Source organism: Akebia trifoliata, chromosome 13, assembly GCF_017979445.1.
Source record: "Akebia trifoliata isolate Shusen 1 chromosome 13, ASM1797944v1, whole genome shotgun sequence".
In the NCBI taxonomy this organism is placed as follows: Eukaryota; Viridiplantae; Streptophyta; class Magnoliopsida; order Ranunculales; family Lardizabalaceae; genus Akebia; species Akebia trifoliata.
In genome coordinates this window covers 13,862,178-13,874,819 of record NC_141387.1, presented here as the reverse complement: position 1 = coordinate 13,874,819, position 12,642 = coordinate 13,862,178, and the positions used below count along the sequence as shown (strand labels likewise).

General features: G+C 33.7%; 1 protein-coding gene across 3 annotated transcripts; it reads left to right on the top strand.

Moving 5' to 3' along the window:
• Positions 1-896: 896 nt before the first annotated feature.
• On the top strand, positions 897-12,425 carry LOC147387951 (ATP-dependent caseinolytic (Clp) protease/crotonase family protein). Of its 3 annotated transcripts, none has more exons than XM_086420504.1 (16): positions 897-1,046; positions 1,393-1,464; positions 1,626-1,709; positions 1,811-1,879; positions 2,033-2,096; positions 2,201-2,274; positions 2,447-2,530; positions 2,670-2,754; positions 3,086-3,171; positions 8,623-8,744; positions 8,845-8,905; positions 9,565-9,663; positions 11,505-11,606; positions 11,729-11,770; positions 11,846-11,952; positions 12,044-12,425. In XM_086420504.1, the coding sequence occupies exons 2-16, from the start codon at positions 1,441-1,443 to the stop codon at positions 12,108-12,110; spliced, it is 1,170 nt and encodes a 389-aa protein (XP_086276630.1). In that variant the 5' UTR covers positions 897-1,046; positions 1,393-1,440; the 3' UTR covers positions 12,111-12,425. The 3 variants fall into 3 exon arrangements, with proteins under 3 accessions (XP_086276630.1, XP_086276631.1, XP_086276632.1); XM_086420505.1 differs by lacking the exon at positions 897-1,046 and adding an exon at positions 1,053-1,195; XM_086420506.1 differs by lacking the exon at positions 897-1,046 and adding an exon at positions 1,259-1,309.
• Positions 12,426-12,642: the final 217 nt, after the last annotated feature.

Here is a 12,642-nt window from a genome sequence, read left to right as displayed (position 1 = left end):
TTTTTTTTTTCAAATTCTATAATCTTCAATCTTAGTATCAATCTATTTTAATATCTTCAAACTTCAAGATTACATAGAATTTTAAAAGTAGAAAATGATAAAAATTCATTTTTTTTTTAAATCTGAGATTTTCTAACCATTGATTAATAGGAGTTGAGAAGATGGATTCAAGATTAGGTTGAATAGATTAAAAATATTTATAAAAAAAGATTAAAAAATATAATTGAATTTGAAAAAGAAAAATAAAAATTCAATGATATTTTTTTCCTAATCTTTCAAAAAAAAAAATCCCCTAAAATTTTTATTTTAAATTTTGTGAAATCTTTATCTAAAATTTTGTCACTTTCAATTTCTTCAAAATTTTGATATATTTGATAATTGATTTTGAATATGAAAAATGAAGTATGAAAATTATTATTTTATAAGAAGAAAAAAAACTGAGAATTATTTAGTGTGGGAACCTTATATCACACTCAGGGGCGGAGCTAGTAAGAAGCTGGTGGGGGCAATTGCCCCCACAGAACTTTGAGACACCCTTATATTTTCAACTAATTACATGTCTCATTTTTCCCCACTCCCTCACCTCTCTCCTCGTTTGCCCTCACACCCCTCATCTCTCTCTAATTTTTGCCCCCACTCCCTCACCTCCCTCCATTCAAGTTCTTCAACTATACAGCTAATGATAGTTTGCCCCCGTTACAAGAAAATCCTGGCTCCGCCCCTGATCACACTTCTTGACGTGGCAGACATGCGTTATTTCGTACAAATAATAATGTACAAAGCTTTTGCATCAAACTCGGACCCCAAAGCCAGGATTAAAGACAGTGAGTTATAACGTGCGTGTTAGGTGAAAGTCACGTTTGGGGATGTTTGGTGGAGTTGTTTTCTTTATTTATTTATTTATTTTACTTCTCTTCTATTATTATCATCCATCAAAAACAAATCAACGTACCGACCTCTGCCTGCTCCAACCAACTTTTTTCTTAAAATCAAAACCTATTTCTTGTTTGGGAATTTTTTCAGACACCCAAAGCTTCATTGTTCTTGTGAATCACTTCAACTTTCTTATTTTATTTTATTTTTATTGGGGTTCTCTTTGTTGTGATTCTCATTAGTTTTGTTTGGACTCTTGGAGATCCACTTGGTTGCATTGTTTGATGGTGGAAACATCTAATTGTTTCATGAGTTTTGTTTGGTCTCTCTCTACAAATCAACCTATCAACTTCAGTTGCTCCAACTTTTTCCTTAAAATCAAACCCATTTCTTGTTTGCCAAATTTTTTCAAAACACCCAAACCTTCATTGTTCTTGTGAATCACTTTAACTTTAATTTCTTTTCATTTTTATGGTTTTCTTGCTATGGTTCTCATGAGTTTTGTTTACACTCTTCTAGATTCACTTGGTTGAATTGGTTGGTGGTGGAAACATCTAAACTGTTTCAATGGCACAAAATCCAGAAGATCAGGTACTCTTTCTTTCTCTGATCTTTTTTTTTTTTTTCCTTTAAAACTTGATCAAATTTCATTTTACTGCCATTATTAGTGACTGGGTTTTCTGTCAATAGATGTTTGTAACTATAATGCTTCTGAGATCACTTAGTTTCTTAATGTACTACTTATTCCTTAGGTTGTTATCGGAGAAGAAGTAAACCATGTGAGATTAATCACTTTGAACCGACCTCGTCAATTGAATGTCATTTCACCCGAAGTGGTACGCCATATTAATTCGCCCCACGAAATCGTTAAACTTCAAAATTGATTTACCAATGATTGTGCATTTGAACGATCATCGACCCCCTTTACTATCCTAAGGTTTCTCTGCTAGCCGAGTACCTAGAAAAATGGGAGAAAGACGACGATGCAAAGCTTGTCATATTCAAGGCTAGTATAATTGTTTTTGTAATTCCAATAGTTGTCTTTATGGGAATTTCATTTGATGGATCAACAAAGGATTGAAACTTTTGATTTTAAAAATTCATGTGTTGCTTGAATTATCTATTTCAGTTCCTCATATTGCACATGAATCTTATCTAGGGTGCTGGACGGGCTTTTTCGGCCGGTGGGGATTTGAGAGTGTTCTACAACGGGAGAAAATCACGTAAAAGAACCCAATCTCTGTTTCCTTTCATTGCGTTTTCTGTTCTGTCTTTTAGTCATTGTCATACATGTTCTAGAAAATACTTACAAATGGTTTTTCATCAGATGATTCCTGCCTCGAGGTTGTTTATAGAATGTATTGGCTATGTTATCACAATCACACCTACAAGAAAACTCAGGTAGATTGAACTTGAGGAGGAGGAAAATCTTTCTTTTGTTTTTTGTCTGAGTCTTTGTTGTAGTACATTGTTAAGACCCAAATCAATGTTCCAAAATAGCCTAAGTGTCAATGGAGTGGAAAGTTTAAGTCTTAACCTAAGGATCCTAACATAAATTTGATGTTGTTTCTAGGTGGCTCTTGTTCAAGGAATTTCCATGGGTGGAGGTGCATCTCTAATGGCTCCAATGAAGTTCTCAGTCGTCACAGAGAAAACTGTGGGTATTTGAGACTTCTCTGAGATAATGTTGTTTAAACTTTTATTGCTTGTTATTGCCTTTGGGTTTTTGTTACATTTCATTCTTTAGAAGCATATTCTGTAAGTAGTAGTCATGAGATCTCCTTCTCGTTATGTAGGTTTTTTCCATGCCTGAAGCAAGTATTGGGTTTCACACTGACTGCAGCTTCTCATACATTCTTTCACATCTACCTGGCCATTTGGGTAACTATTTAATTCTGTAAAGCTAAAGGACATGGATTAGGTCGACTGTTTTGTGGTGGCAAAAATGTTTGATTGCTCGATCTTAGTTTAAGGGTACGAGCGTGAAGTAATGTGTCATGATATTGTACCGAGCTTCTCAAGATGAAACATATGATTTTGGCATTATGGAAGGGAGATAAAAAGGACACATTATCATGTTTCTCTTCCTTCAACTGATATATATATGTGTGTGTGTGTGTGTGTGTGTGTGTGTGTGTGTGTGTGTGTGTGTGTGTCTGTGTGTGTTTTGTTCGAGACTTTGTTTTGACATTGCATTTTGGTAAATCTGCAGGGGAATACTTGGCCTTGACAGGTGCAAGACTGAATGGAAAGGAATTGGTTACAGCCGGTCTGGCTACCCACTTTGTCCCCTTTGAGGTAGTTTAAATGCTTATCTTTTTTTTTTTTTGGATGATTAAGCTAGACTTGAATCCACGACCTCAAAGTTGCTTTGCAACGTGTCAAACCAACTGAGCTATGGGTCTAAGCCCTTTTAAATGCTTATCTGATGCTAGTTCTTTTTTCTCTTCAAGCATTGTTATATAACTAGAGCATGTGCATACTTTCATTATGGGTCTTAAACAAATGTTTGGAATTTTGTCAATGGCATTGCTATATAATACCCAAGTAGCTTTTTGGAAATTGATTCTGACTTGTGTGTGGCAGATAAGAAGGGATAACTGCAATGCTTGTATAAATATATATATTTCTAATAAGTAGGATAAATAAAAGAGAACATAACTTACTTAAACCAAAAATATAGGTTTATCTATCAAATAAATCTAATTAAAAGTGCAAAACAAATACAAAAGTATTCCTGCTGGCTGAATAAAGACTAAATGATATAAATAAATATTTCACAATACACCCCCTCAAGTTGCTGAATGGGTAGCAATCATGCACAACTTATCAATCATATCATGAATAATGTCAGTGTCATGATATAGCTATTAGCAAACTGATCCTAGAAGTTAGTAGTATTGAATAATTTGGTCTATCATCTGGAGAAAAAAATCTAAATGAAAAGAACAAATGAATCAAGAGATGATGAATTTGAAGCACGTAATCGTTTTCTGTAAATCGTTATTTACTCTTTACTCGGGTGTGAACTCAAGCTTGTAATAGGTTTCTAGTAATGCGTTTTCAGGATACAATAAGCCCAATCTCTGGTTTGCAATTTGTTGTTTTGCAATGACAAATTATTGCCTTGATAACTCAATTAGAACAACCATCAGGAAAAAAAAAAATGAAGGAATTAAAGAATTATGTGTTTCAAAGAATGCTTAGGTTCTATATCCTTATTCCCTTTTATAGATTTATTTGATTGTTCAAATAATCACCATGACTTTTTACCTAAATCATTATATCGAAATGATTTGAATTTCTCTAGATCCAATATAATGGTCAAAGATTGAGAAGACATGCTCATTTTGCAATCCTGGAGGGTTGCAACTTTTTTATGGAACAACAATCAAACCTTTTCAACTTCCTCCATTTAGGCTGCCTTCCGGCTTTAACTTGAAGCAACAGTTTGAACTATCCTACAATAATCAAGATGAGAATTTCAAAGATTCTACTTGTGAGTGAAATTGTCTGTGAAACAGCCATTTTTGTGGTCAAACCATTGACCAAGTATAGTGATGATTAATCCCATCCGAATCAATTATCATAATCTCATACTGCGATCATCCAATTGACAAAATCAAAGATTAATGATTAATCTAGTAAATAGGAAATGTCTCCTTAAACATTTCGCGACGATGCAGGCATGCAAAGTGCGCCTCATAAGCACCTAAGTGCACTACGCACATTCGTGTGTATGAACTTCTCTCTCACATAAATAACTAGAGTAGACATGTGAGAGATCATATATAACCTCAAGGGGATTCTATTCTTTTATCCATGTGATACTATCTTTTAGTAGATGATTTTCTATCTTAATACACTTAACACAGTATAACAAATGACCGTCAACTTACCTAAAAACTCATTTGACCCTAAATATAAAAAATCAAAGAATATGGTTTCATTGTACCTAATAAAATATTTTATATTATTTACTTTGAATTATAATAAATATTGACAAATACAAGATGGGGAATCCCTTTTGTGTGCCAATTTTTCTTCAATAAATTTGCGCCCACTTCCTAATATACATTACATTTTTTCCATTCTTGATTATAATAGTAAATGTTCTTAGCGAGTCTAATTTAAATGAGCTCTTCAATAAATCAACACACAAGAACAATATGCCATCCTTGATATTTTTGCAAAATTCAGCCAAGGTCTCCCAAGATTGTTTGCAAGATTGACATGGAGAAGTTTTATGGTCATGTTAATGGGGATACCTAGATTACTTTCTTGATGGATTTTGATCTCAAGGTGGACGAGATGGGGAGTGTGTTCTTAGCTTTCATCTCTCATTATCATCCTCATTAAAACACTATCCCAAAGATTTGGGACCATCTAAACAAATTTTATTCCTCTATTCAATTTTGCTAGAGTCATGTCTTTTGTTATGGAAAACGTGTTCCTATTCACTTTCACTACTTCAACCCATATTCTTTTGGGTTTTGTTCTATCTATTTTATCACCTTCAACTTGCATATTCTTTCTAAATGGGACAGACTGTAACTAGCCTTCATTGAACTGCCCAAACCATCACAATTGACTCTTTCTAGTTTATCGCCTATTGGAGCTGCTCCTACATTTCAAATTTTATTGTTCTTAGTTTTACTCATCCATTTTACATCCCCATCTTTACTAGGTGCTCAATCTATCAACATAATGCTTTTTGACAGCTCAACATTCAACTTAAAGCATAGTTGGTCTTATTATCATCTTATTAATTAAATTTTTTTTTTTAATTTTATTGATAGCATTTTGTAACATAGCACTCTAGAAGCGCACTTACACTTTAATTATCCTATTCTGATTATATGGGCAATATCATTTTCAGTATATCTATCCTTATGTATAATAGAGCCAATACAATGAAAATGGACATTTTGGAATATTTCCTTTCAAATCATGAATTTTTAGCGAACATTTCTCTTCATGGGTGTTAATACAAAATTTACACTGTACACTATCTTGGTTCTACTTATTGCAAAGCCCTAGAACTTCAATATCGCTCCATAATTCGTGGTTAGTCACTCTTTAGTCTCATCAACTAATAATACATCGTTTACAAATAACATACATCCAGGTACATTCTCTTGAATATGCAATTACTTTATCTATGACTATAACAAGTAAGGGAAATGTTCAGCACCCTAAGTTTTACCACACACTTTAACAAACGTTTTTTGTCCTACATGGGTTAGAAGTTTTGGAATGAGTTGATTTTTGGTGAGGATGATCTCTATGATTAGAAGATCATCCTCCCCAAAAATCAGCCCATTCCGAAATGTTTAGCCCCATGTTTACACGTTGAAAAATCGTGGACCGTCAATTTTTTGTAAATCAATTTTGATGGGGTTAGAAATTTTGGAATGAGCTGATTTTTGGTGAGGATGATCTCCTCACCATAGAGATCATCCTCACCAAAAATCAGCTCATTCCGAAACTTCTAACCCATGTAAGACAAAACGCATTTGTTAAAGTGTGTGGTAAAACTAAGGGTGGCGAACGGGACCCAACAAGTAAATATGGACTCAATGTCTCCTTGATGCAAATCAATTTTAATTTGGAACTGATTCATCTCATTTACATTTGCTCTCACACTAGTCATGGCCCTCTAATTCATTTCCTTAATTATGTCAATACATCCATTTGGGAATCATTTCATTCCAAGGCCCACCAAATTAACTCTCAAGGTACTTTGTCATATGCTTTCTCTAGGTCAATGAAAACGATTTGAAGATCCTTTATCTTTTCTCTGAACTTCTCTATCATTTGTCTAAGTACAAAGATTGTCTCGATGATTGATACAATTGGTACACCATCCAATCCTATGGTGAATGGATCTCTTACACGTTGAGGCAAGAAGATCCTTTTTCTCAAATTCTCTTCATGGTGGTGGTGAAGTCCTTGGAGAAGAATGTTTTCAGAAGTTACGATATCGGAGTTTTGGAGGGTTTCGATGGTGGAGATTGCATTTGTGGTTCATAACCTTTCTATTTCTAGGACTGTTCCTCAATTAAGATTCTTGAGAAGCCTCTTGAATTGCTTCAATGAGGTCTTACTTCGCATACTAACATAGTTAGGAAAAAGGTATTTTGGGTGAGAGTGGTGTAAGAAATTGGGGACAAAGAAACTATCCTTGGGTGTGGGAATTCTCATTTTGCACAAACATTTTTACTTTTGAATGTCGTGGAATGGTCGAATGACTTGAGGTTACTCACTAATATATTAATCTTTACGTTTTGTTTTAAATAAATGATGTAAATTTTAATTAGATTCAATGAAAACTAGGTATTCTTTGTTTTTTACATCTCAAGTTAATTGGATTTTTGGTAAGTTGAAGGTTTTTATTTTATTTTATTTTGTAAAGCCAAGTTAGGAAACTATCTCCTAAAAGATAGTCCCACATGGAAAAAAGAGAAGTGTTTTTCTTGAGATTACATTGGATCTCACTTATCTTGTTTAGTTATTTATGTGAGAGACTACTTCGTTGCAGTGTTCACGCGCGAATGTATGCATATTGCCCTTGGGCGCTTTTGATGCGTGCTTGCATTGACATATCGTTGTGAGAAGCTTGACTAGTCTTTTTTTATTTGTTAGATGTATTGTTGATCTTTGATCTCAACTATTGGATGATCGAAGTGGGTGTGAGAATATGGTGCTTACTTCTGATGGACATGATCATCATTATGTTGATGGTCAAAGGGGTTGGAGCATCGGTCAAACTTTTTGACCATGCTCAAATGAGTTGACCATTGTTCAAACAGGTTTGACCACGAGTCACTCAAAACTATAGATTGTGGTCTATGAAAGGTTACAACTTTCCATAATTACATAAATGGTGTGTTTCGTCACTCTTACCATTTGATTGAATCTAAAGTAATCTAAGCCATCCAAATGTAACTATTGAGGCAAATAATCTCGGTAATTGTTTGAATAGTCACATAAAATCTATAAAAATGATTGGAACCCAAAAAAAGGCTAAGCAATTCCTAGCATTCAGAACAAAATTCTCTTCTTACCATTGTTTTTTGGTATTGATTTTCATATTGAGTTATTTTGGGAAAGTTTCCTTTGTTTTTTTGTTGTTGCAAAAAGTCGATTTGTGATCTAGAGATTGGACTTGTTGTATCTTAAAAAAGCATTACTAGAAGCTTTTTGCGGACTTGAGTTTATACTTTACACTTGAATGGAGAGAAAATAGTGTATTTAAAATATTGATTCATGCTTCGAGTTCAACCCCCCTTGATTCATCTTTCTTTTCTAATTACTTTTCAGATTCTATACTTATGTTTTCCAACATGATCGACAGATGCACTGAGTAGATTTTACTCTCAGTGTATTTCAGGCTATATTAAGCAATGAATGGGACTATCCCCGAATGTACAAACATTTACCTTTATATAACCTTAAAATACTCAAAGAAAAGGACTTGAATGATATTAAATGCTCACGCTAATGCTGAAGTAAATCGAACACCCAAGTTGATTAACACCTATTCTTGCATATGAGCTTTCTCACAAAATAAATGTCTTTCTAATTCTTATCAGGTTGTGCTGGCATTTTGTGGAACCTAATCTTTTTCAAAAGTGTTTAGTGTTGGTCAAAGTTCTTCTAGTCAACTAAGAACTACTGGTGCAATCTATGGATACTTTCTTGATGTGATAATATATTACACATTTTGACATTTTGTATACATGGCAGAAATTGTCTGAGCTTGAGAAGCGTCTGATAGAGTTGAACTCGGGTGATGAGCATGCTGTCAAATCAGTGATTGAGGAATTTTCTTTGGATGTTAAACCTGATGAAGAAAGTATTTTAAACAAGTAATGGATCAGAACTGATGTAGAATGTATCTTGTGATCCTTAATCGAGAATATCACTTTTCCTTACAATCAACATTGGTGTGCGGTTGTTTTCTTGCAGGCAGGCAATAATCGACAAGTGCTTCTCCAAGGAGTCTGTGGAGGAGATTATAGAATCATTTGTGAGTTTATTAAACTTCACTGATTTGTCACTAAATACTATATCTGATGATGTGGACACATGTCCGGCACATCAGAAAACGTGTCCAAGACATCCTTAAATCTTACACAATCTCATGTTTCCTAAGGAATACTTTGTTTTCTTTACTCCTTTAGAGTTTGTAAATCATGGGAAATCTTGTGTCTGTATGCTCTAGAGAAGTTATTTAATAGGAACTTCATCTTAAAAAATAAATTGAACCCAAGTCCTATGACTCAAATATACATAGCCAACCAATTCAATTCTAATTAATGATAGAATTATATAAAAATTATCTTTTTCAGATAAAATTAGTTAGAAATAACACTCATGCATCTCGCTGTAATCTCACTTTGGTAAGTTGGGAGGTTGGTTTTTGGTGAGGAAGTTTCTGCTGGTTCAATTTTCTAATGCCTTGCTTCATCATTCCGATAGAAACGTCAGCATATATATTAAAGGTTCAGTGTACTTTGCCTTGTGTTATCAATGATGTTCCTGGCTTGCATTTATGATTTGCTATGGTAACACCATCTGTTTGGCTCTGGTATGCTTGTGTAATAAGCCGTAGTTCCTGTGGAACTGTTAACAGTTCCCTTACCAGCGCATGCTCTTCTGAACCGAAACATGTTTTTTAATGTTTAGGAAGCTGAGGAAAGAAACGAGGGAAATGGATGGATAAGTGCAGTACTCAAGGATTTGAAAAGATCCTCTCCAGCAGGATTGAAGATAACATTTAGATCGGTAAGCTCTCAAATCTCAATATCGTTAATATTTTCTTCTATTATATTCTAAATTCCTGTAACCCCAAGGGGTTGGCCTAGTGGCAAGCTGAACCTTGATAAGTTCCTCAGGAAGGGTAGGTCAAGTTTTTGAAACCCCACGAAGCATTGATGAGGAGAATTTTTTTTTTTCTAAATTCCTGTCTTTCAACCCAACGTTCTTTCATTTTGAATATTTCTAGACCAAGCATTCCTTTTAAGATCAAAGTCATGGTGACCCTTGAAAGATAAATACTTGTGATACGCTCAAACAGAAAAGAATGAAGGTCTCCTTTTGTCACACTTAAAGCCAATATTTCAGAATGTTTGTGTTCATTTTGGTTTTTGGAAAAACCAAAACAATTGAATGGAACATGATTTTAAACCTTACCACAGGACAATGGCTCCGATACCAAAGTTGATACAGAACAACCTAAGATTTAAGGGTGATGAGTCAAACAAAAGATTAAGGATATTTAATTAGGTCGAATAAAAATTCAAGGGTGTAGGATTTTAAGATTTTATTGGCTAGAAAAGGAGGTTAGGAATAGGGTTTTGTGCTGAGGTGAATTCTAACAAAACGTACAGAGAGTATGGACTATAATGATGAAGATATGGAGGTTTTCAGGGATTGAAAAGGGTAATACAAAATTTGGGATTTAGGGTGTTAATGATGACAAGGTTTATGGGGAAAAAATTAAGGTGGAAAAGGTTTAGAAAAATTATTCCATGTTACCTAATTGTACGGCGTCTCACCTCACAAAGAGAGAACTTTCATAGAACAGAGTAATTATTGATGCAACTACATTTACATTGAGAGCATGGTAGGTCCCTTACTATCCTTACATAATTAGATTTCCTAATTGAAAAATAATAATAATATTACTAACTAGATTCTAACTTACTAAAATTACTGTTATTTCAATGAAACTCTTTATTTCTGGACACTTTGTTGGAGAACAATTGATTTTAGAAGAAAGTAAATTATACTTTTTACCCAAAAATAACAATCAACAGAATTAAGAGTATGATGCATCATATTTATTCTCTAACATTAACCAATGATGTGTTCTTTTTCTTAAATAAAAATCAACAATAGAAGCAAAATGGTAAGATGTAATAAGAAATGAAGAACTTATTGGAAATAACGATATAAGGTAAGCCATGGGTTGCACAAGTTAAAATTTTCTTTGCACTTTGTGTCGATAATATAGATGTCAACCTTCCACAAATCAACAATTCTGATGTGAGAAGTAGCACTTCAAATTTGAAGATCACCATGAACTGAAAAGTATGGTAATATGTAGAGTAAAAAATCTTTGACAAAAATGTAAATATAATAAATATAAGAGAATGGTTTTGAAATCGTTTTCTGTTATATTTTATCAGAGGATTCTGTCTTTTTATATAGACGTGTAGCACACACATGCACATGACACAGCGTGGCTCGACTTGGCTTGACTTGCCCATGCTTACAATCCTCCTTGGTAGGCATTTAGCTAGTAGAGAATCCACCCCCTACATATATGCTTCACCCTACTCCTGTATTCAGTCGATATAGGATTTAAGTTTCTCATGACTCAAGAAGACATGACAGGTTGCAACAAGGGATATTTGGGGATGATTTTTTAATTCAACCAATTGTTGTAAATCCCAATTTAATATATGAAAATATTTGATTCTTTATTTTTCCTTTTTCCTCTCTTTTCTCTTCTCATCTTATTAGTAATTTTTCTTTTTTACATTAACTATCAAAGAAAAGAAAATTCCTTGAAGATATTGCATCATTCATTGTTTTCAATTGCATTTCTCAACCCTTTCCAGGTTAGAGAAGGAAAACAGAAAACTTTGCCTGAATGTCTAAAGACTGAATTCAGACTCACAATGAACATACTGCGAACCACAATATCTGGCGATCTCTATGAGGTATTTAATAAATTATAATTTTTTTTCACTTAAAATACTACTAATAAATATTTCTTTCCAGCAATAAACATTTTATTTACCAAGTAATCCAACCAATATATCTTTATTTTCTGCATGAAAAGGGTATTAGAGCTCTGACTATCGATAAAGACAATGCTCCAGAGGTATTCTTCATTATCCATTCCCCCCTCGTTTCAGTTTCTTTTTCCCACTTTTTCTTAGTTCAAATGGTATAACAGTGGGACCCCGCAACACTAGAGGAAGTGAGCAGTGAGAAAGTGGACATGGTTTTTCAGCCATTCACAGAAGAACTTGAACTCCAAATTCCAACTAAGGAAGAAAACAGGTCAGTATTTCTAAAATGTTGATCTTTCATGGTTAACTTTTTGTTTTACTTCATTAATTTATCTAAGTTTGGGATTCAAATTAATTCACAGGTGGAATGGGAAGTATGAGCATTCACCCTATCCGAGCTTAAAGGCAACGAGCAACCTTAACACTTAACTAATTGGCGCTAGTTGTCAGTTTCCTCCTTGCATTAGCGTATTCGTGACGCTAATCAAATCCATGAGGAAATGGATGCCTATGAGAAAATAAATAAATAAAATTCATCGAACTATTTTATGAACTTTATTATTTGAAATTATGATAAATACATTTTGAATCTTGATCTTTGGAATGGGAGATGAAAGAAATCCATTAGAATGTTTTGCTCCCTTGAAGAGGTAAGACATAAGGATGTCGGCACTACAATGGCCATATCAATAATATTATATTAGCTTTTCCTGATTTTCTATTTATCATTTTCCAAGTTTGTAATACTTCTTGAGCTCAAGGTTGTGGGTTTATGGTGAACTTGAGAAATGAGTTAAAAAAAAAAAAAAAATCAATTCCGAGTAATAGGAATTTCCTGAATAGATAAATGATGACCTTGAGTAATTTAAATTTTTATTTTTATGAATTAATTAATTTCATTACTTAACTAGTAGATTTCACCATTCATCAATCACAAACTACATAAAAGTCTCAGGTGATC

Coding starts and splice junctions, on each gene's coding strand:
- LOC147387951 (XM_086420504.1), top strand. CDS start 1,441: ATGGCACAAAATCCAGAAGATCAG. Junction 1,710..1,810: donor ATGTCATTTCACCCGAAGTG/GTACGCCATATT, acceptor TACTATCCTAAG/GTTTCTCTGCTAGCCGAGTA. Junction 1,880..2,032: donor CAAAGCTTGTCATATTCAAG/GCTAGTATAATT, acceptor AATCTTATCTAG/GGTGCTGGACGGGCTTTTTC.